Source organism: Mustela nivalis, assembly GCF_964662115.1.
Source record: "Mustela nivalis genome assembly, chromosome: 16".
Lineage (NCBI taxonomy): Eukaryota > Metazoa > Chordata > Mammalia > Carnivora > Mustelidae > Mustela > Mustela nivalis.
The window spans coordinates 2010718-2034761 of NC_139035.1; the positions used below are offsets into that span (position 1 = coordinate 2010718).

General features: G+C 46.7%; 2 protein-coding genes across 16 annotated transcripts in view; both read right to left on the reverse strand.

Annotated features, from left to right (window-relative positions):
• SCYL3 (SCY1 like pseudokinase 3) overlaps nucleotides 1-3024 on the reverse strand; it is a 42584-nt gene extending 39560 nt beyond the window's left edge. For 2 of the 10 annotated variants that reach the window (XM_082702725.1, XM_082702720.1), the window contains exon 1: nucleotides 2844-3024. The gene's annotated coding sequence lies outside the window, so the exon portion shown is untranslated. Of the gene's footprint in view, nucleotides 1-2629; nucleotides 2782-2843 lie in introns of those variants that run through there. The other 8 variants (XM_082702721.1, XM_082702723.1, XM_082702722.1 and 5 more) reach the window with 5 other exon arrangements.
• Nucleotides 3025-14910: 11886 nt separating this feature from the next.
• Nucleotides 14911-24044, reverse strand: part of KIFAP3 (kinesin associated protein 3) — a 176477-nt gene continuing 167343 nt past the window's right edge. For 5 of the 6 annotated variants that reach the window (XM_082702692.1, XM_082702693.1, XM_082702694.1 and 2 more), the window contains one exon: nucleotides 14911-15364. In XM_082702692.1, the coding sequence (XP_082558818.1) occupies nucleotides 15256-15364 (109 nt within the window). In that variant the 3' untranslated portion in view covers nucleotides 14911-15255. Of the gene's footprint in view, nucleotides 15365-19154; nucleotides 19224-24044 lie in introns of all 6 variants that reach the window. The other variant, XM_082702699.1, reaches the window with a different exon arrangement.

The following is a 24044-nucleotide window of genomic DNA, read 5'->3' on the forward strand; positions in this document are numbered from 1 at the left end:
AATCACACGCGGACCCATTACTGAGATTTTTTTTTCCACTTTAGTGAAGTTCCACACAACAGCGTGTTACCGAAGCATGAGATGCTGCTCAAGACACACGCCTACCAGACAGTGCCAAGGCGCACAGACCCACCGACGTAGAGCAGCAGGAACACAACATGACGAGGGCTAAGGCGATCTGAAATTGAAATGACTCAAAGTCCAAGAATACTTCTGCGGATAAGAACTAAGTCGTCTTTGTAACAAATCCACTGAGCTGCTACCTCCTCTACAATTTATCTTAAGAACAGTAAGGGGGGGGGGAAACGGTATTAAAAATGCCAAGTGTCTCAACTATATGTCCCAGTCTCCACAAGGACTACAAAGAAAATTAGTTGTTAAAGGAGGCTCATGGGGAAAAGCAACTACTGTTAAGTCTCCTGTTCTGGAGATGGTGGGTGCCCACCCAACCTGGGACAATCCCCCGCTGAACCGTGAGGGTCACATGAAGCACTTGGGTCTTGCTCCTCTTCTCTAGAGCATGGCTAATGGGTCAGGCCCTTCCCGAGCCAAAGGCCAGTCAATTCACACATTAGCCATCCCTAGCACCAAGGGCCTGGGTGAAGAGCTATAATGGCCAGATCCTTGCCTGCCTCAGGAATCTGAATGATGAGAGAGAGTTCCATTAGCTGAAGGTAAAAGGATGCCATGAGGCAGAGTCAGGGCTATGGCGAGCCAAAACCATGAAGAAGCAGAAACTTGGCAAGCACAGAGGAAGGCAGCTGGCAGCAGAAGGAAAAGCAAAGGCTGGGAGCAGCGCAGCCAGGTCTGTAAGGCGCACTGCTACCCTTCATCTTGAGGCCCTGGGAAACCCAGCTGTAAATCCATTTCCTCCCTGCCTCGTTGACACTCCTACTACCAGGGGCGGCCAGAGGTCCACCTGAGGTAGCTTGAATGGGTCCATGTTCTTTGAAACCAGGTGCCATTTCATCAGCAGAAAACGGTAACTCCTGTGCCTGAAAAACCAGTCAGACTGGAGGAATTAGTCAGAGAAGGGTTACTTTGAAAAGTGTGTATCTGAGGTTAGTCTAACTTCCTTCTCTGTTTGCCACAAAATACAGCTGTCAAAATCAACACGTAAGGAACTACAAGAAAATGAAAATCCTCTTGGCAGAATATCACGTGTTTGTTTAGTTTTAATATCAGTCCCCAAAGGAGATAAGATGGTCACCAGGATTGAGGAGTGGTCCTCTGGCTGAATCGATCGAAGTCAGCAGAGGTACAGCAATGGGCATTTAGTCATTTTTTAAAAAAGATTTGTCTTTTTCGGGGGGCGGGGGGACAGAGAGAGCACACACAAGCAGGGGGAGTGGCAGAGGGAGAGGGAGAAGCAGGCACCCCTGCGGAGCAGGGAGCCCAGTATGGGCTCAATATGGGCTGGAGGCAGGTCTCGTCCCAGGGTCCTGGGATCATGACCTGAGCTGAGGCAGACGCTTAACCGACAGAGCCACCCAGGCGCCCCATCACCTTAGTCATTTCTAAATAGCAAAATACATCCCTGTGGGAACACTGGGCTTTTCAACACCGAGTTACGAAATCTTTATGAGGTTCAAACTGGTAATTTTCTCAGCAGTGTGTATTTTGGGCTTAAGACACTAACAAATACAACTTCGGGGGGAAAAAAAAGAAAGAAAGAAAAGAAACGACTCCCTTTCTCAAGAAAAAGCACGATTAACCTTGCCCGACGTCTACCCATGCCAGGAGGGCGACGCTCTCCAGGAGCAGGGCTCCAGCCTACGCCCAGGGCAAACTTAATTAGGGGGCAAGAAAAAGATGTGCTGCCGACTGCTCTGAAGTAAAAAAGTCACAAAAAGAGAGGAAAGCGCAGCCTCGACCCTGCCCCAGCAAGGTTATTCTGCGGGATTCACCACGCGCCTCCCGGACGCAGCGCTGGCGGCGGCCCGACGTGCCCGGCTGCCCGGCTCCCCCCGCCCCTCCCCGCTTCCCTGGGCAGCCGTCGCGTCGCGCCTCGGGGCCACCTGTGGAGGACGCAGGCGCTTGTCCGGGTCACCCGGCACCTCACGCTCCACCAGGAAACCCGCGTCGTCGGCGGGACTCTGTCCGTCCTCCAGCTTTGACCGAGACGACCCGGTTCTTGCTCCGCGGCTCCGGGGACGGCGGCCGGCACCGAGCTGCGGGGAGCGGACACGGCGGTCCGGGGACGCCGCTGCCCCCGCGGCACGGAACCAGCCCTCCGGGGCCGGGAGAGCGCAGCGCGGCTGCAGCGGGTCTCAGACGGCCGCGGACACGCACGCGGGTCCCAGGAACGACGCGAGCCGGTGACCCCGGGCTTCGGGGCCCGCGTCGGTGCGCACCGGCTGCCCAACGCGCTCCTCCGGGACGCGCTTCCCCCTCACCCTGAGGAAAAGCACGACGCACGCACGGAGCCAGCTGGGCCTCCGGGGCCCTACGCGGCCGGCGCTTCCCCCCAAGAACGCGGGCGGCCCCCGCTCCCAGCCCCGCCGCCAGCCCCGGCCGGCTCCCAGCGCCCCGCACCCTCGCCCGACCCGCGGCGCGGACGGCCGCCCGGGGCCAGCGGGGTCCCTCCGCTTCCGCCGGGGGCGGCCGGGGCGGCGCTCCCCTCGCTCACCTGCCCGCCAGGCCCGGCCCCGCCGCCCGCGAAGCCCCGATCCGCAGGGCGCCCCGCACAGGCAGGGGGAGGCGGGGCGGAGGCCGCAGCTCAACCGGCAGCCGCGCCGCGCCGACCCGCGAGTGGGGCGCGCGTCCCCCGCCTCCGCTCGCGGCCGCTCCCCCGCCGCCCCGGCCCGCACTGCCGGGGGACGCGCCGCGGAACTCCCCGTTACCTGCGGGAGGGCGGCCGAGGGTCTTGGCTCGGGGGCCCCCTTCGCCCCCTGCTGACACCAAGCGCCCTCGCCTACCCTGTGCGGCCGGAGCCACCACACGCGCAGTCTTCGCGGGGGGACGCTCCCTCCGCCACCATAGAGACGGGTCCGGAAGCCGGACAGAACGCCAGCCTTCAGGCCTCCGACGCCGCCACTGAGGCGAACGAACCCGGAACCGAGCTAGAGCGGCCGCACAGGTGACTCTGAGGCCGGTGCCATCTTGAGTGTGGGCGCGCGGGGTGTGTGTGTGTGTGTGTGTGTGTGTGTGTGCGCGCGCGTGTGTGTGTGTGTGTCCCCGCTCCCAGCGGCCTGGTCAGCCTGTGAAGCCGTTTCCTCGCCTGGCGTTTAAGTTGAACTCGCAAGCTGGTCTTGACTTTAGTTTTCAGGCCTTAAGCCGCGAGTTTTAACTTGACATCCGCCCGAACCTAAAATGGCCGCCGTCGCTTCTACCAGGGAGTAAGGGGGCGGGCGCAGAAGGGAGGACGGAAGGCCACCGCGGCCTGTCGCAGAGGGACGTCTCTCCAGCCCGCGACCGCGGCCGGTGGCGCCGCGTGGGCCGCAGCAGCCGGGGGTGGGGCGGTTCCGGTTCGAGCGAGGGGGCGGGTCCCTTGACGCTGCGCGCGATCCAGCGAGGACCACGGCGGGACGGGTCGCGCTGTCCGTGGTTTGTTCTCACAGGACGTTGTGAGAGTGAAGCGAACCCGCTGACGGTGTGGAGACGACTGCCCTCGGGGTCAGCGGAGCCCCCGCTCGCAGCGCTGCTGCGCGGACGCCCCACAGCGGGCCGCGGAGCCGAGGGCCGTCCCCGGCGGCCGGAAAGGGGGTCGGTGGGAGGCCCGGCTCCCGCGCGTGGGTGAGCGACGGCGGCGGGGGTCGCTCCTGTCCCGAAGCGGCGGGAGCCGGTGCCTGTTGGGGGCGGGCGGGCAGCCGTCGGCTGGGCGAGCTCGGCTCCGGGTGGGGCTGCGCGACCGAAGCGGGTTCGAGCCGCGACCGGGGCCTCGGTCTTTAGCGGCCGCAGACGGCGCAGGAGGAAGTGAGGCGAGGGGGACCCCGGCGCGCGGTGACGCGGCGGCTGCGCGTTCAGACGCTCCGTGTGGGGCGCTGCGGGACGCTTTCGCGCCGACTCCCCGTCTGGTACTTTGTTGTTCGCGGTGTGGACGGACCGCGCATCACTGCTCCGCCCTCGCTCGACCGCGGCCACCACATGACGGAGGGGACAGTCCGGGCGCGGCCACCACCGCCCTGTTCTGGAGAGTCGGCTTCGGCGCTCAGTTCGTCGGCGTCCGGGACCGCAAGCGCCGCACCCCGGGACGCAGCCCGCAGCGGCGCCGCCGAGGCCCGAGGCCCGAGGCCGGCTCGGCTTTCCGGACCCGCGTATTCGGACGCGGAGAGCGTCTTCGGACGGACTCGACGACTGGCGCGTCTCGGGTTCTTCTGAGCCCGTCTCTGCTGTTCGCTGTGGCGCTGAGGCGGCCGTCAGCCCGTCAGCGCCGCCGTGGGCGCGCCTGGAGTGCGGCCTTCGTAGGGGGCGGGGCGGGGACTGCGCGTGGCTGTCCCCGCGGGGCGCCTTCCTGAGGACTGGGGGTGGCTGCTCCCCGGGCCGAGCGTCGCGCCGGCCGCGCAGAGGGACTGATGTCCTCGTCGTGAGGAACGCTGCCAGCTCGGTGAGCTCTGAGCGCTCTGCAGGGTTGCACGTCCGCGGATGTCACACGTGTCGCACGTGTCACACATGTCACCAACTCACGCTTATTCCGCGGGTATTGACTCAACACAGCGCACGCTTTGTCGTGTCCCGACTCTGCCGGCCTCGGCTCTAAGGCCTGGAAACATCCGCAGACAAAGCAGGGTGGAGGCCCTGTTCTCACAGGCCTCAAATTTTAGGGGTTGACGGGTAGGGGGAGAAACGGACACTAAGAATACAAATGAACAAAAGTCAGTTTGTACAATTTAAGTTCTATTAAAAAATAAAACAAGGTGTTAAAGAGGAGCAATTCCACTCTGCCCTTCAAGATTCTTCCGGCTGTGCTAACAAATTGACGTGAGAAAGTCAAATCAAACAGAAGTTTAATAACATGTATACGTCCTGTACATATGGGAAAGGCCCAGAAAAACCAAATGACCAAAACCATCACCTTAAATACCATCTCCACAGAAGGGGTGGAGGCGGGGGGGGGGGGGGAGCATTTTTGAAAGTTTACCAAAAGTCCAGTAAACAAGGATAAGGTTTAAATTCATTCCTCCTCCATTGATAACAGTTTCTAGAGATTTATGGTCATCCCCCTTTTATGAATGGACCTTTCCCTTCTACATGTAAATCTCTCTTACAAAACGGTAACTTCTACTCAGTTTTCAGAACTTCTGGGTTTGCAGTTTCTTAAAAATAATCAGTGTAGAATAGTCAAATAGGTAAAAGAGCATATCTTGGAATTTAATTCATTTAAGCCAGACAGCAACAGCGTGTCACACATGAGGAAACCGATGTACAGAGAGGTTATGATAGAATAGGTACTTGGCTAGATGTGATCAGGAGATAGGATATTCCAACCATTTAAAAAAAATTATGTATTTCAGAAACAGCAGGAACACAAGCAGGGGAAGGGAGAGGGTGAAGCAGACTCCCTGCTCAGTAGGGAACCTAATACAGGGCTTGATCCCAGGACCTTGGGATCATGACCTGAGCTGAAGGCAGACATTTAATTGACTGAGTCACCCAGGTGTCCCGGGACTTCCCAACCATTAAAAAGACAAAAATGCAAGAAACTGCTGACCACCACCAAGGCACAAAGAACTGGAAAAGACCCCTGGAGGATATGCATGCATTCCTCCCTATAACCTGCAGCCCTACAATAACCTATGCCTTAATTTTTTTTTTTCTTATTGTATATTTGTTGTTGTTTTTTTTTTTTTTTTCTTTTTATAAACATGTATTTTTATCCCCAGGGGTACAGGTCTGTGAATCACCAGGTTTACACACTTGACAGCACTCACCAAAACACATACCCTCCCCAATGTTCATAACCTATGCCTTAATTATAATACATTTGCATTGCAGTTTTCTCCCCTCTGAGGAAAGATGGCCGCCAGGACAGTACTGACAAGGGCCATATAGGGCCCAAACTCCCCTTCTCAACAGCTAGGAGGAGTCCCTCAGATGACTGGAAATACCCTTGATTGGAGACCATCCTAGCTATGATCCATAAGCCATGCAAGGATAAAAAGAAAAGACACTAAGACTCTCAGTATGATTGCCGTCTTGAGAATGTACTTTCACTTTTATAATAAACTCTTGCTTACCTGAGAGTTTGGCTCTGAATTCTTTCTTGGCTGAACTCAACAACCAAGGTCTACACAGAAGCCAGGAAGGAACCCGCCACTAACAGTTATTTCAACCAAGTCACACAGCTGGTAATGTCCTAAAGTAGTTTGTGTACAGATTTCGTATTCTTAACTACGGTAGCATACTGCTAATGTTTTACTGAGCAACAAGGTAGGGAGAAGACAGGAGAGGAAAGGGAGTTACTTTAGATGGAGCTCCGAAGACAGCATCACTGAAAAGGTGATGTGACTCTCATATTTGCCCGAGAGACTACATTCTACCTTTTAAAAAAATTATATTTGAATGGCTTCTTTCTCTACTGTAGGTTCTACAAGGAAAAGAATCTCTTCTTTGTTCATTGATTGATCCTAGGTGCCTAGAAAAATGCCTAGCTCAGGAGCTCAACAAGTATTAATAAATGAATTGTTAGAAAACCACAGGCCCAAAATGGTGTAACTTGGGCTGAGCCAAACCAGGCCTTTGCCTAATCTAGCTACAGTTTCAACCCTCCCCAGTAACGTAGCCTTAAGGAGTTAGTCAGAAATTCTCTGATGGGTGCCAATGGGTCTGCCACATGGACCCTCCATCCCTCACAGGAAGATGAGATCATCCGCATGATTAGTGCCCCCTCCTAGTGAGGGGCTCGGTTAAGCATCTGCCCTGGGATGTAGCCCGGCATGGGGCTTCATGTTCAGTGGAGAGCCTGCCTCTCTGTATCTCTCTGTCAAATAAACAAAATCTTTAAAACAAAACAAAACAACCCCCCCCTCCACCCCCTAGTCATTCTCCCTAAAAGAAAGTGACCTTGCCTGGAAGAATCCTTTTTTTTTTTTTTTTTTTAGCAATAACTTTTTGCCCCACCCCCTTCCTATAAAAACCTTCTACTTTGTACAACTGCTCAGAGCTCCTTTCTTCTTGCTAGATGGGATGCTTCATTCTTGAATTGGTTAACAAAGCCAATTAGTTCTCCAAATTTACTTGGTTGAATTTTTTTTTCCACAGAATTAATAGAAATATCAAAAGATATGCGCTAATCTGTTAACAGTCCCCGTGGGGAGTAGGGACCAGGGATTACTTCTTTCGCATTGTGTATCTGCATAGTTTTATGTGTTACCATGAACATATGTTACTTCTGTAATTTTGAAGTTAATTTAATAAAGAAATAAGGAGCTGAAATGAACAGTTAGATTGGAAGCTCTTGCAGTCTTATGTCTATAAACCAGCGCTCATGATTATTCGTAATGTTGGGGCGGGGCTTGCAGTAGCATCTATGAAGGACTTCGGAATGACTAGAGGGTCAGTGTGGGCATTTCCTAATAAGGTGTAGATGGCAGTTCCGTCAATGTCACACACTTCATCTGAGAAATAATGACAAGTGATTCTCTGCTATATTCTCAGTTCTAGTTTTTTCTATTTTCTCAATCTAGTTCAGGATAAGTTAAACATTATTTGCCCCATTTCCTTAAAAATAAAAGTCCATGTGCCTCACCACTCCCACGAGTCTTCCTGCGTGACCATGGACCACCTCGTCTCCTGAGTTATTCCCCCTGCTCCCTGCACACGCTCACCCGAGTCTGTGCTGTAAATCGAGGACGCAGCAGCTACCTGGGGCAACTGAGTGTCCCTGGGACAAAGGGATGGCATAAGTAACTGGTCAGCAGACATTTTAAAAACAAGCATACAAACAGATCCCAGAAATTTCAGAGCTCCTCCTTCAAGCTTTTGCCTTTCCTTTTGGCACCAAAGGTTTTAAAAATTCTTTTCCCTTTTTCTTGCAACATCTGTTTTCTTCACTCTTTCTATATACTTCTCTTTCTCACTGTCTGGGGAAAATAGACTCCAGGGACATTCTCAGCAGCAAAGGCCACACCGGTGTGTACCACCAAGTGGACAGGAAAGAGGCCTGTGCCACAAAGGCACAGGACAGCACCCCTGCTGCTCCCTGCTCCTTTGGTAAGAGGCGAGAGCGCACGAGGAGGGGCTTACTAGTCTTTCTTGCCTTCTCTAAGAAACAGGAGAGCAAGAAAGACCTAAGGGAATCAGGCAGAGAGGTGCTGAAAGCAGAGTCGCCCTACATGAAGTAGGTAAGCAGGGCATTTTGATAACGGGAAATCAGAGCAAGGAAGGGCACTTACGTATTACATGAAGATGTGATCTCGCTAAGAGAGTTTGGGAAGAACGACTGAAACAGCAGCCGTCCTCAGGGGAACTCTCACAACAGAGACAGGGCTGGGGAATAAGCCTGGTCAGGTTTCAGTTCGCTGGCGCTCTTCTGCTCCCCAGTGGCCAGAGTGATGAATGGATAAGCAAGAAGTGGCGTATCCATGCAACAGAACATTATTCAGACACATGAGAAGCACTGACACATGCCGCGGCCTGGAGGAACTGTAGGACATGACATGAAAGAAGCCGGACACAAAAGGCCACATATTGTATGAGTCCATGTCTATGAAATGTCTGGGACCAGTAAATCCACAGACACAGCAGATGAACGGCCAGGGTCTGAGGGTAGAGGGGACGTGGGAATTGCCAACTGGTATGGAGTTTCTTTTTCGGGGGATGAAAACGTTGGGAATTAGATAGTCGTGACTGTTGCACAACCTTGTGAATATACTAAAAATAACTGCTGAATTGTACATTTTGGAATAGTGACTTTCACAGCATGTGAATTATTTCTCAATAAACCCCACATAATGTGTGTGAGCAGGCACACGTGTGTACGTGAAGGAGCACGGGTATCCTTTTCGTGTGGCCACTGTGCAACAGCTGTACCAGAGGGGGACTCCGCATGACCAGCAGGTGCCTTATGCCAGACTCTCTTACTGAAACTGAAGTAACAGGAGTCACACATCAGGCAGAGCTGTTGCACAAAGTTAATTTGCAACAGATCAAGAGAATGGCTTCTCAAGCTAGGACTCCGGAGCGAGGGTGGATGGGCTCCTTTCTTTTAGGGTAAGGAGGACTATCTAGGTGGGGAAACCTTGTCATGGGATGTAGAGGAGGGTGTGAAGTCGCACATGTGCTTTAAGGAGCAGGCCTGTCACACATCGGAGTTGTGTGAATGAGGCTTGTGCTCCTCCTCGGATGGAGATTTTTGAGATTATATTGAAGTAAACGTAGTTGTTGGTCGCTCTAGAAGTCACCCCGTGGCCCTCTGCACAGTGGAAGTCAGAGGTTATACTCAAACTGGTCTGGTAGTCTGGACCCGCTGGAGGTCTTGTCAGGGCAGTCACTGTCACTGGAGGGGCAGCTTCAGTTTCCATTTGCCTGAATTGAGAGGTCAGCTGGAAAGAAGTGCTTAAGGAACAATGTGAAACACAGGTGGGTGAGTACAAGCAGGTGGGCAGTAAAGGTCAGGTCTCGGAGTCTAGCTGGTGACATTATTAAAAATCAAGTGTCAGAAAAATGGAAAATCAATTGGGAAGAGTCATAAAGACAGGGGGGCTCAGTGGGTTAAAGCCTCTGCCTTCGGCTCGGGTCATGATCTCAGGGTCCTGGGATTTAGCCCTGCGTCGGGCTCTCTGCTCGGCAGGGGGCCTGTTTCCCCCTCTCTCTCTGCCTGCCTCTCTGCCTACTTGTGACCTCTGTCTGTCAAATAAATGAATAAAATCTTAAAAAGAAAGAAAGAAAGAAAGAAAGAAAGACAGACAGACTCAGGAACAAAACAAGTAGCTAGACTCAACTAATTTCGATGAGAAATGACTGATAAGCTTGGCCTCCCTTTCCAAAGTATCCCATTAGATTTCTGGACTTTGCAGATACCTTGAGTTCCCCAAACTTCCGTGGGTCTCTGTTTCAAAATCACCGAATTAAAGCGGATTCCTTCATACCCAGCACTGGAAATAAATGAGCTCTGAAAGTTAAGCTAATTGAAAAGCAACACTTCCTGACCCTGCCCTCGTGGGATCTAGGCCTTGATGGGCAGCTCCGTGTCCCACCTGGTGCAAACGGTAATAGTCGTGCTCTGTGGGCTCGACTTCACGGTGATGCACTAGGCCAGAGCTCATTACACAGCAGACTTCAGACACTGGCATATTGTAGGCAAGGGGGGTGGGGAAGCTGACTCATGAGAGATTTATTCTGGTTTTGAGTAGCAGTTACCATCCTCCAGATTGCAAATCACTTATTTCAGTGGCCTGAACTACCGACCTAGAGAGATTGAAGGCTTGGAAGAGAAAAGGAGAAGAGAGGTGATATTCACATTAAACATTTCTTTTCACGGTTAATTAACTGCAGGGTTTCTATATTGAGTGGTCATGAGTTTCAAATAAAAGTACTTTTTGCGTGTGTGTGACACTGCAAAGTCTGGTAAATTGGACCTCTGGTAATCAAAATATTTCTAAATGCCTTGAGAGATCATGATTTGTAGTAACTTGAGATGAATTTAAATTCCTCAGATTTCAGAGTGGCACATTGTTCTCTCTTAGTCTTCCCTGAGGTGGTAACTCAGGAACTCATCATCTCTGTGTCTGTGGACGGTATTTGTGGTGGGGACAGATGTGAGGAGAACGGAAGGAGGCTTGAGGAGGGCAGAGTACTTGTGATCTGAGGATTTGTATAGGCCTTTGGATAGATCCCTCTTGGATAGAATTTGTATTGCTTATCAACTGCTGAGTCACAGACCATCACAAACTTAGTAGCTTAAAACATGACCTGTTTTTTTGCTCATGAATTTGCAAGGGTTAGGCAGGGTGGGGCAGGGCAGGGCACTCATCTTGGCTTCTGAGGCCTCAGCTGCGGTGGCTCCAGAGCTGGGGCTGGAATCCTGGGGAGGTTCATTCACCTTAGCGGCTGACTGCTTGGTTGTCTGCTGTGTCCTCTGCTCTGACCACCTACCGCAGCCCCTCCACATGGCCTCTCCCTGTTGCTTGGCCTTCTCACATCATGGCAGCCGGCTCTAAGAATGAGCATCCCAAGAGAACAAGGCAGCATTGAAAGGACTTTGTCTTAGCTTTAAGTCTTTCTGACTTCTGCTTAACTCTACTGATTGAAACAGTTTAAAAAAAAGTCCACTCAGGTTCAAGAGGAAGGGTATGGATTCTGTGTTTAACTGGAGAATTATCAGTGTAACTTTGTAAGATGCGCATGTGAGCCGGAATGCGTGGGGCGGGCATCTTTTGAAAATACCACCTGCCGCATCAGCCCAGAACTCGGAAACTTAAAACAGCAGCACGTTATCACTTTTCACAGGAAGTCAGCTTTCTGTAATTGACCGGGCAGTCCCTCTACTGGTCTTTCTTGGGCTCACCGGCAAGAGTGCATTTGGGTGAGCTGTCCACGGAGGGAGGAGGGGTGCCCCAGCGAGACAGCTGAGATGCCTGGGCTTCTCTTCCAAGTTCTCCACAGCCTGTCAGTGTCAGGGAGCAAACCACAGGGCAAAGGCAGCAGCTGCAAGTCTCCTGGAGGTGTAGGTCCTAGACTCAGACATCATTTCTGCCATGTTCTGGGGGTCAAAGCTGGGTGTTATGTGAGCCCAAATTTAAGACGTGATTAAACAGAGTCTGTCTGATGGTGGGAAGAGCTCAAGAGTATCATGACCACCTTTCTCAGTCTTTACATATTGCCTTTGGGCCACAATTATTAACATTCTGTTCACATGCAAAATATGCTCCCTCCTAGCCCAAAAGTCTCATAACATTATGTCATTAGGCTGTGGCTGGAAGTGCAAGATACCATCACAAAATCATACTCAGCAGAGGATGAGGCTTCCTGGGTGTGGTTTTCAGGTTCTACTTGAGTTTGGTTCCTCTTGATTCAGAGACTTGTGAACTGTAAGAGGTTATCTGCCACCTCCCCTGTCCACTTCTACGCAACAACCAGTGGTTGGGACAGGAACAGGATAATCACCAAGGATACTCTCATTCCCGATGGGGAGCAGTGGGAGATATGCAGAAGTTATCAGTTCATCACCAATACAACTCCTGCCGGGCACCGGTGCAACCAGGAGAGTCCCCTTCCCTCTGGGGCCAGGGAAGGCTCTTGAGTGGGGGCCATGGAACGTCAGAAGCCTGAAGACAGTCCGTTTCTTGGAAGGAAGTCTGTTTCCTTTTATCCTTCTCTTCAGGATTCTCATGGAATTTTAAATTCCTATTTCTCAAGAATTTTTCTAGATTACATCAAGATAGAAGTCACACCCATTTTAAAAAATGGTTACTGTATTGTAGGGAAAAATTCATTGTAGCTCAGAGATGTTTTCTTCTATTTTGGCTATTGCTCTTGTATCTTTCAACTTTTTTGAATTTTTATTTATTTGCTTTTTGGAGAGATAGGTGGAGGGAAGGAGGAGAGCCTCTTAAGCAGGCTCCATGCCCAACTCGGAGCCCAGGGCTTGACGCGGGGCTCCATCTCACAAGCCGGAGATCATGACCTGAGCCAAAATCAAGAGTCGGCTGCTTAGCTGACTGAGCCACCCAGGCTCACCATTCCTGTCACTTTTTAAAAAGACTTTTATTGGAAAACCTACCAGCCGAATGTTGGTGCTCTGATTTTTACCTTCTGTATTATTCTTATTTAATCTACATTCTTGTCCTCTGCCTCCTTACAGAGCTTTTTGACTTTTTCTTCCAGATTACTGATTTTTTTTCTCTCAGTGTTCTTTCCTTCGTGCCTCTGTATTTCAGGCCCGTCTTTATTCCAGACAAGCAGGGAGGCGCTGCCGGACTCCAGAGAGCACATAGCACCGAAGCCCGCCCCAGTATCGCTTTGGTGGACTTTCAACCTGGCGAGAACGTGTATGTGCGATTTTTGGTATCTGAGGAGGTTCAGGGTTTTCCATCTTCCCATTAAACTAGCAACGAAGACGCCAAAGGCCTACGCTCACCTCACGGAAAACCTCCGTGTACCCCAGTGCTTGGCTGTGGGAAGACTTGCCGAGGCAGCTGCAGGGCGTTCGGACAAATCCTGCCGGGGACACTTGGAAACGTGGCGGAAAAGTGAAGATCAGCTCATAGACCTGGCGTCGCGGTTCAGGACCGGAGACGGCGGCGGCCGGCGGAAGCTCGTCGGTGACAAGAAACAGACTCTGGAAGCAGGCGTGCGGCCGGGTGGGGCTGTCTCCCAACTCGCGATCTGTGAAGCTCCGACTCCGGAGACCACCGCGCGGGGAGGGAAGCACGTGCTCCTCGGGGCCCGCCCGGCCGGCCCCGGCGCGCCTCGTCCTCCGCAGCGGCTCCGCGGCCCGGGAAGTCGCGCCCGGAATGTTGCTTTCCCTCTGACCTCGCCTCTCCCGCCCTCTGACCTCGCCTCTCCCGCCCTCTGACCTCGCCTCTCCCGCCCTCTGACCTCGCCTCTCCCGCCCTCTGACCTCGCCTCTCCCGCCCTCTGACCTCGCCTCTCCCGCCCTCTGACCTCGCCTCTCCCGCCCTCTGACCTCGCCTCTCCCGCCCTCTGACCTCGCCTCTCCCGCCCTCTGACCTCGCCTCTCCCGCCCTCTGACCTCGCCTCTCCCGCCCTCTGACCTCGCCTCTCCCGCCCTCTGACCTCGCCTCTCCCGCCCTCTGACCTCGCCTCTCCCGCCCTCTGACCTCGCCTCTCCCGCCCTCTGACCTCCCCTCTCCCGCCCTCTGACCTCGCCTCTCCCGCGCGTCCAGACTTTGCCTGCGGCTCAAGAACACGGAGCAGGTTGGCGTTCCCCGGCTTGGAACCCGGAGCCGCGGCACGCACCGGCCGGACGCACGAGCTTGGGCCCGTCTCCCCGGGTCCCGGCCACGGCGGCTTCCCCCGGACCGGGGCAGGGCTCGCGTCAAAGGCTCGTTCCAGCTTCGATGCGCTGTGGTTAAACGGAAACTGCGACAAGTAAATGGGTGCCTTCCGGAAGATCGATTAGGCTGTGAGGTCGAGTCACTCCCCGGGAGCACACATGCTTCCCGATACACAGCGGGTGATTAAGACAATCTGCTCACAATATTTAAAATGTTTATGTGTTTGGTCTCTCAAATCCATAGATACACGGAGTTCTTTTAAAGGCCCTTTCCAGCTCTATTATTCTATGCTTAAAATATAAATCAAGCCAAATAAATACTGCAGTAGACCACTGAGGTTTTAAAATTCCAGGACAGAAGTCTTATTTTTGATCTGTGTATTTCCCTCAAAGCCCAACATTACTCCTTCCATAGCAGGGACTCAAGGAACTATCTCTGTGTTACGGTTATTTGTTTTGCTGTGTTTGTCAAGTATATTTCCAACACTGTAACATTAATGAGTTGCTTTCAAAATTCATTATTAATTATAATGTCTATTTCTTACCACCCAAATCTTACAAAAACAAGAAAACAAATGGGAAACAGGTGACAAAAATATGCTGTTCCTTAGTTTTCCTGTGAGATGGCTTTTCCATACTTTAGATGACACAAATAATAAAATTAAAAACCCAATACGAATCTAGTTTCACATGCACTAACAGACATCTCAGGCTTTCTACCTTAAAATGAGAAAGACAAGAATTCAAATTGCTGAAGAGATTCTACGCATATGTCACATCATCTATGGCACATGTTCCATTACTCACTGAAAACTAGTTAACTTTGGGAAGCAGCCCTGGAAAGGAAGACGGCACGGGAAAAAAAGGATGATATTCTTTGCATAAACTTGAAAGCCACACACATCACCTGAAGTACTCGAGTTTACAGAGAAAGCGCAGGGAAAAGAGAATCCACACGCACCTACACAAGCAGGTGTGAAACACATTACATACAAACACATGACTATCACTAATTCATTTGCACTTTATCCTTTTTAATAGAAATTAAATTAGTCACTCAATGTACATAATGTAGTGTGTTTTCCAGGCTGGATGCTTTTCAGCGTTTACTTTTGTGTCTCTATGAATAACACGGGAAATGTTATTCACCATCCAAGATGTGGTGAACAGGGTCTAACTATATGTAACAGAGGACAGAGGGATCAGAGTTAATTTGTAGCTAACAACACTAGAAAATAAAAAAAAACAAAAACACAGACCTGCAGTAATATCCACATGCATTATTAGCCAAGATTCAAAGTTAACCCAACCCACACAGATTTCTTCTAAGCTGAGAGCACACACAGAAAGGGATGACTTTATCGAGATCCATAGCCATAGTAGTAAGGCTCATCAGGGCGGAATCCGTAAGCTGTGGCAGGGCGTCCAAGAATGCCAACTGGCTGGCCAAAGCCATCCATTCCAAGGCTGGAAAGAGAAAAAGGTGTGGTAAGTTATATTGTTCATCACCCAACCACAATGTAGGCCAAGGGAGTCTGGGAACTTTACACCACCAAGATTTTCTTCCTAGCAGCAAAAGTGATTTATGTGGCTATCATTAGGCAGGCCTTTCTCTTGTGTGCGTGTGTGTATAGGTATACACACACACATATATGAAATATACACAAATATACATATACATTATATAATATGTATAGTATTAAATTAATTTAGTCACAAATATGTGTATAATAAATATTTACTTCTAACAATGTGTTAAAAAGTGGGAAACCTCTGTCATCAGGTGCTATTCAAGACAGAAAGGAGGCCAGATCAGAAGAGCTTTAATAAATTACATTCATATATGGCTTTTATGCTAGAATATGAAAAGATGTTATGTGCTGGCAAGTATCAGTAATACACTGCTAGGGAATGATAAAACTAAAACTGTAGTAAGATGAGTTTTACTATTCATCATAAGATCATCTTTTCATATGAAGATACAGTATTATTAATAAGGACATGCATTTTGAATTTTAGTAGTAAACTCTAACCTAGGGCCAAATCATACTATAAGCCTAAATTGAAAGAGTAAGACAAGGAATTTTACAATATTTAAGTTAGCCAGATTTGTTCTGCAAATCCTTCTCTGAGTCCTCAATTAAAAAAACCCAAATAAATCATACATGTTTCTTTTGAATGACAGTAAGACAATTATAAATTTTGTTTCAGTTTATTCTATGGAAATAACAGAAGCCTATAATGTTCAGAGTTATAAAGATACTTGAAGCATGGATAACCTTTATTACTTTAAAAATTATTCTTTCATCTACTGATAGATTTAAAAGAAAATCTTTTCTCCAAAGCACTTGTTAAGGATCAGAGAATTCTGCAACACTTAGCAAAACAACAAGAGACTTATTTTGTCAGGCGGAGATGGCAGCTATGACATGCCCATGCACGGCTCATGCAGGGAGTGCTAGTGAGCTCATGTCTGACCAAAGGGAACAACTTATGATGCAGAAACAGAAACTTGGAAAAAACAAACACCTTTAAATGTTTTAATATTAGAGAGTATACTAGATGGGAAGATACTTTATCAGCAAAATCTCAATATGACTAAAAAATAAAGAGGCACTAACTTCCTCTCACAACTCAAAATGAGATTAAAACACAAAAGTACTATTGATTAAAAGGCTGTTTTAAATAACTTGTGTATGTGCACGTGTGTGCACGTGTGCACCAAGACGGACTGGGTACTTAATGTAGAGAACTAGAATATGTATAGGGCGTATTATTCATGTGAACTTACTGCTCGGGGAAACGGGTTTTCTGAGATAAAAGTTTTATGTTAGCATTCGTTAGTGAGTGATCCTAAAGAAAACAAACTTTTCGGCTCCTTCTAAATAAAAAACCGTGTCTGTAATTCCTAAAAGTTGACCGACATGTTTTAAGTCTGAATTTTATTTTGAAATGGCGAAATATAGGCATGTCCTTCCTACTTTGGTCTCCTGGGAAGACATTTTAATTTTATGATGAAGCGAAACACTGCTCTAGAGGCAACTTGATTAAAGAAGTTTCAGGAAGTAATGCAGCCCATGAACTCAGATACACCCGTGTCAGTTAAAATCAAGGGAAAGCTGGCCACTGGCATTCTTCTCCCAAAGCCCTTAAGGCCAACAGACACTCACGTGTCCCAACAACTCTCAACTATGGCTGGTGGGACAGCTCATGACCTTCAACTCCTCCATTTTTCATCTCCTGCCCGCCTGCCCCGGACACTAGCTGGATTTTTAGCATCTCTTCTGAGCCGAAGAGCAGGAGACTTAGGTTAAACTCAAGTTAATTTTGTCTTTGTTTCTCAGCCTAGAGGTTTTCAGGAATTTGGGACCAAGAGGCAGCGTAGACGGGCAGAGAAACACACGAAGGCAAGTGAAGTGCAGCAAAAGGACAATCCCCAAAGGGGAGGGTGCCAGCCACGTTGCTCCCCAGAGGCCACTGTCCATAACTCACCTAAGCAATGCTTTGGGTGGCCTGTAACTCTCTCAGGAATATCAGACCTTTTGTCAGGCTTGTGCTCACTCACTGAGGAATGGCTCTTAAAGTTCTGAGAGCCTAAGGTCACTACACGTTCAAATTGCAAAACTGTATTTTATTTCTATGACCAAAAGGAAATCGTATTCCCACATGGCTTGACACCAGGGAAAAGGATAAACTTAGACATTAATCGATCTGCGTGGTGTAAATAGAAAAATGGATATTCTGTTTCTTAAAAAATGTCAGTCACATTGTTGTTAAGAATTTGCACCCCGAAGTCCTCTAAAGTAAGACTGGATCTTGAACACTGAAAATTTACTCAATAAAGTTCTATTTATGTGGTCAGCACTTCACTCAGAGACAAAAGTGTGTTCAGGCCAAAGTTTCTAGACTTCCACAGATACCGTTTGGGAAAAAATTTTAAGGAGAAAAATTAGAAACTCTTAAAGTGAGTTTTTCTGTAATTATCCACCATGTATCACAGATGCACTTGCTCTTTTAAGAAAATTAAGTCTGAAACATTATGACCAGTTTGGATGGCACTTTGATGTAAATCCTAGGTCCTTTTATATTATGAAAGATCAGCTGTATCTACATAATTAATATCTTTTAAATAAAATTCACTCAGAAACAGAATAGCTTGATTATTTAATCTCTCGTTTGGTTCTAATATAAAGGGGAAATTAGATTTTCAGGATGCTGAATCCTGAGGATAGATGTTCTCTTGGGATATGTGGGCACATGTTGTACTTTCTCCTTTGAGATAAAGATGTGGCCTTGTTAATGTTGAATCTGGTTCAAAATGAGGAGAGTAAAACAGTAAGTATTCCTTTAAACAGGAGCAGATTCTTTATGTAAGTTCTAGAAGGGGACAGAAGCTGACTATAAAAGGGAAGTGCGGCAGCAAAAACTGTGCTTTCCTGATCCACTCAGGACTCAGAGGCACTGGCACACCCTCGCCAGGAACCCCAAGAACCAGGAACACTGAGCCGTGGTCTGCTGTTTGCGTTCTTGCCCCGTGGGACAGCTCCCCTTCAGATGAGAGTTTATATGTACCTGCTTTCTTCCTGGTACCCCTAACCTCCACAGAAAGGGTGTGTCCCTCTAGATCAGAGAATGCCACTCCTAGACCGCTTTTTTAAAGTAGAACTATGTAGTGTCATTTAACCACTATCCTCAATGTCCAGATGTCATTTTTTACCTTTAAATTAGCAAACATAACAAAATGCAATCTCTTCTTAAAAACACATATTTCTAGTTCAAAGAAAATGGTTCCTGTTTGCTGGGAAAAGGCAACCAGGAAAGGTGAGGCCCCCAAATCCTTCTGCTACTAAGTTTTATGTTCCAAGAACAGTGATTTGGGGGTACCTAGAAAGGAAAGTGACAAATTCTTCATGAGTAAAAAATTATATTTGAAATTCAACAATAAATATAAAATCACATCTAAAGCTTATCTTTAAACAAACATTTGGAAATCTAATAGCATTCAGCAAGCAGGAGACGGAATTTTCTGTAATAGTGACAAGGCTTCAGACAAATTTTTAACAGCATTCATTGTATTTCTAAACTTGCAGTAAATTAGGGAGGGGAGAAAAAGAAATCCAGGCATGACAAGTGATAGTTCCCATGCAGCACATTACAAGGGGAATGGCAGCCAGGAAGGGGTCCGAGGCACTCTGAGGCTCTGACGACTTCTGTGCCAGAGTTGACATTCCTGTAGAGAGGGAAGGAAATCACCTACCTCTAGCTGTTTGTGAGGCTTAATTAGTGCATATTTGTAAAGCACTTTGAAATCCTTGGATGAAAAGTGCTGCGTAAGTGAAAAGTATTATCATTATTTTATTAAAATTAAGTAAGAGCAACACAAGTCTTTATCTTCTTTGAAATTCTCAAGTCAGAAAATGAATGCAGAGCAAATAACGAATATATCAGAGGATGCTACAAAAAATAAACAAAAAGTAAATTCAAGCTGCGTTCTCTTAATGTAGGTTCACAGAATCTTTGACTTGGAAACATGTTTGGAAATAATCTAAACTACGCTTCCATTCACAACAGCCTCGACTGGGTCTACAGAATTCTTTGCAAACATCTCCATAAATGGGAATCCTCACAAAGCAGCTCATTCCATTCACGGGCCCATCAAACTATTACAAAGTTTTTGTATCTTGATCTGAAATCTGTTAGTTCTAGAATTATCCTCTGGAACCACAAAAGAAAACGGATTCTTCTTTAATGAGGCTTTTTCACAACTCTCATTTAATCAATCCTCATGATATGGTCTCTGGGATGTTTACCATCTCATTTGCTCTCTAAAACAACTTTGCTACTTTTCAATGGTTATCTTAAATGAAGTGAAAATAATGTGATACTGTACTTATTTTGTGGTCTGAAATCAGCACAGAATATAATGAGATCCTGTTTCTAACTCTCTAATACCATAGGCTAAAAATTAATTGATCTCAAATTTTTAAAGGAGTCCTTACCACAAAATGGCTCACATTGAATGTGTGTATGTGGGTGTGTAGTTGTGTGTATGTACACACACAGACACACACATGAAATTTTCATGTTGCCTTTCATCTTTTTGGTGTGGGTCTTTCTTCAGGAATTCTATTCTTCCTAAAATAAAATCCTTTGTGACAATATTTATATTTATAAATATATTTGTATTTATAGAGGGTAGTGATAGAGTGTAGTGATTTTTACTAACTGCCTATCTTTGTGATCTACAAAGAAGTTTGGAATTCTTTTGGGATTCTGAAGTGAAAGGACTTAACATAGGCTAACTTTCTTCGGAGGAAGCTTTCTAGGATATTATAGAGCTGCATAAAATGATCCTATAATAGCTTTCGAGTTCATTCTTTTTATTATTCCAATATATCAATCATAGAATCAAAATCAGTATCTTATTATCTAAGATTATAAATTGATCAGTAATTTCAGCTTAACTATAATTTGTCATGAGAAATTTAGAAATATGAAATTGTAGTAGTATAATATAATAGTGATCCTTTGTAGCCAGCCATCCATCCATCCATCCATCCAAATGGACATGAGTTCCTACAATGTGTTAAGTATGGTGCTGACAGTCAATGTTAAAAGAAAAATGTGGTACTGGGAAGCCAATAATAAGACATGGTCCTTGACCACAGACTGGAGGCGACTAAACACGAACAGAATTCCTGTAATATGTTGTATTACCCTAGTACTTTTATAAATTACTACAGAAGAATAGAGGAGCAGCAGATATTGACTATATGGTGAGAGTATATTAGAGGTATGTATAAGTTGTTACAAAAGAATCTAGGGTGCTAGAAAGTCTTTAAAGAAAATACTTTTAAAGATTTATTTATTTATTTGCGAGTGAGCGAGCAAGCAGCAGGGAGGGCAGAGGGAGAGGGAGAGAGAGTCCCAAGGAGACACTGTGCTGAGCCTGGAGACCAGTGCGGGTCTCAATCTCACGACCCTGATGACCATGATCCCAGCTGAAACCAAGAGTCAGACACTTAACAGACTGCCACACAGGCACCGCCAAAATACTTTTGTTTTAATGTGTCTGTCACTTCCTCACTATGTATCTTTTTACTTTATTTCCTATGAAACTGTAAGTACTATACAGAGGTAAAAACAGTCACTGTCTCATCAACTGCTGCACCGCTAACGGCCAGCTTCGTAGCGGGCACGGAGGCCTTCAGAAGAATTTCACTGTGTGAACGGACGGATCTACAAGGACAAGGAGGACTCACAGGTGAGGAAAGATGCTGCAGCCTGAGCGCGCAAGAAGGTGCTGAAGAACAGAAGCTGCTTACGTGAGAAGCCTTAGGGTTACAGTGAAAGCAGGTGACAGGAGAGAAGGCCAGAAACGGAGGGTAAGGCGAGACTTTGAAAGCTCTTCAGATGCCAGGCTAACTATCCACTTTGCAGAGTTGTCTATGGTTTTTGAAAATGGGGAAAACTTACTTCTGAGTTTTAGCAAGAGAACTGTGGCAACTATGGGTGTTAAGAGACAAAAGCTTGGGGAACATTTAAGAGAATATCATGGCTATCCATACACAGAGTGACAGGAGCCCGGAGAGGCAATGGCAGAGGAAACAATCAAATATGTTATCTTCCCTGATAAAAAAAATGCTATCTTTTCTCTTTTGAAATCAGTTTAGTTATACTTTTACCATTTAAAAAAAAAAAGATTTTATTTATTTATTTGTCAGAGAGAGAGAGCACAAAGCAGGGAGAGCAGCAGGAAGAAGCAGGCACCCTTCTGAGCAGGAGCCCCATGTGGGACTTGATCCCAGAATGCTGGGATCACGATCTGAGCCACTCAGGCGCCCTATACTTCCACCATTTGAGAATGAAGGAAAATAATTTCAAAACTGGCTGAAATTTTAGAGGTTATAGTTAATTGGAATGAAACAATTTTGGCACTTTCCTGCAGGCTTCATCAAATAACTAAGAGGGTGTGCTGTTCCATGCAGGTGAAATCAGACTGTACAAGTACTTTGCCTCTGCAATCAATAGGCTGAACTATGCTGTCAGAAAAGAATTTTTTTCCTTAAAATTCCTATATGTAGTAACAAGAGAAGTATAGATAGAATGATCTACTGCCTATAAAATTATACCTAGCAGGGAACCTGGGTGGCTCAGTTGGTTAAGCAACTGCCTTTGGCTCAGGTCAGGATCCTGAAGTCCCAGGATCTAGTCCCACATCGGGCTGCCTGCCTGGTGGGGAGTCTACGTCTCTCTCTGCCCCTCACCACTCTCATATTCTTTCTCTCTCATTCTCTCTCTCTCAAATAAACAAAACCTTAAAAAAAAAATTATACCTAGCATTAGATCTATTGAAATCTAAATGCCTGTAATTTATAAACCAACCACTAGATGGAGAGCTTGTCTTATCACTGAGTATCATTTGCTTTCACAAAGTTTTAAACCAAATTTTACCAAATTTAAACTCTCAGCAAATTCCACATTGACAGAATATGGTTTCCACTGCTTTCTCATATAGTCAATGCTCTCCTTTTATGAATGTGGGGGCCTATGAAAATGATAGAAGATGCCAATCATCTGGGTCACGGAAAGATGTAACGAACGCGCACGTTAAGGTACTACAACTATATGACAATCTCTAAAATTTTCATTGAACGTGTCGAAAGCCTCTGTTTCTATAAATTTGTACATAATACATATTTGAGGCTGCTGAAGGGTGTTATTAAGCTTGAGCCTCTGTATTAGTGAGTAGATGAGCACAACTGAGCAGTCTTATGGTGAGCTTTACCAATACATACCAAGTGTTATCATTTTCCATTTAGTTTTTATCACTAATCTTTTATATGCGTGAATATCAATTTTCCTTTTATTATGAGAAAACTAAATGGCTAATGAATCTTAAAGAATCACATTTTAGTGAAATCAAACCAAGTAATATTTTTCCAAAAATCAAGGCCAAGTGATATGAGTAGTGGGAGGCTGTATTTAAAGTGTTCATCTGGAATTTATTTAGAAAAAAAAATTTTAAAGACATCTGTCAGTTCTAAGGGGAAATATACCACCTTGGGGACAGATCCTTTCAACTTAGTTACTATACTAAGATGCTTCAGATAAAAACTAATTTGTAGTAATGATGGAAGAGGCATGTATAAAATAGTCACTGATTTATTCCAAATGGTAAAGAAATTCCACTTCACTGATGCTTCTCTAATTTCATTCAATTCACACTTCTCTTATAATGCATCTTAATCCGTTGTTTAACCCATCTCCAGGGGCTATTTTATTTTTTATGTGGAAGTATTATAGTTGGCACTTTTTCATATTATACCACCATTAATTTTCTAAATTCCTTTTTATTTTTAAAAATCTTATAGTGTAATTGAGATTCTTCTATTAATTCTAATTCTTCGGCATCTGCTCTTACTGTTGTACCTGACAATTCAACTCCATCACATTCCTTTCTTCATGAGCTTTACAGTTTTTTACTGTGTTCAACTTCAGGTTTTGTTTTTGTGTGTGTGTGTGTGTGTGTTTTTAACTCATTATTTTTGCCTGTCTGTTGGCCCTTGAACATGGAAAATATTTCTACAGACAGGTTCTGTATTTGTTTATAATATATCAAGACCCTGGGGATTCCATTGTCCTGGAACAATTTTAATGACAATTTCTTGGTTTGGGGTTCCCTGAATTAGATGAATAACATAAATTCTGAACCCACTCATGCACACGGAGAAAGCTTATGATTTCTCTTTCCCTTGGATGACTATCCTCCTAACCTAGGGCCTTGGAGCCAAAGATAAGTTTTGGTCACTTTTCTAGGCTGGTGAATTAAGATTATCTAGTCCTTTTTTCAGATGACGAAAAAAAGGCAGCCCACTGAAGTTCCAGGCTTTATATATGGAATTTAGTTTCATTCTCCTACAGTATATAACCTATACTTAGTTCAATATATTCTTGTGGGTGGTTATTGTGGGTGTGTGTGTGTGAGAGAAAGAGAGAGAGAGAGAGAGAGACTGGGTACATTTCTTATCTTTGTGAATCTGGTCATGAATTATGAATTTTTTGTTACATTTTATCCATCTTTTCTATTTGTCTACATGGGGAGGACCTTCTAAGTCAGCTCAGTTTAACATCTTGCTGGAAGTCC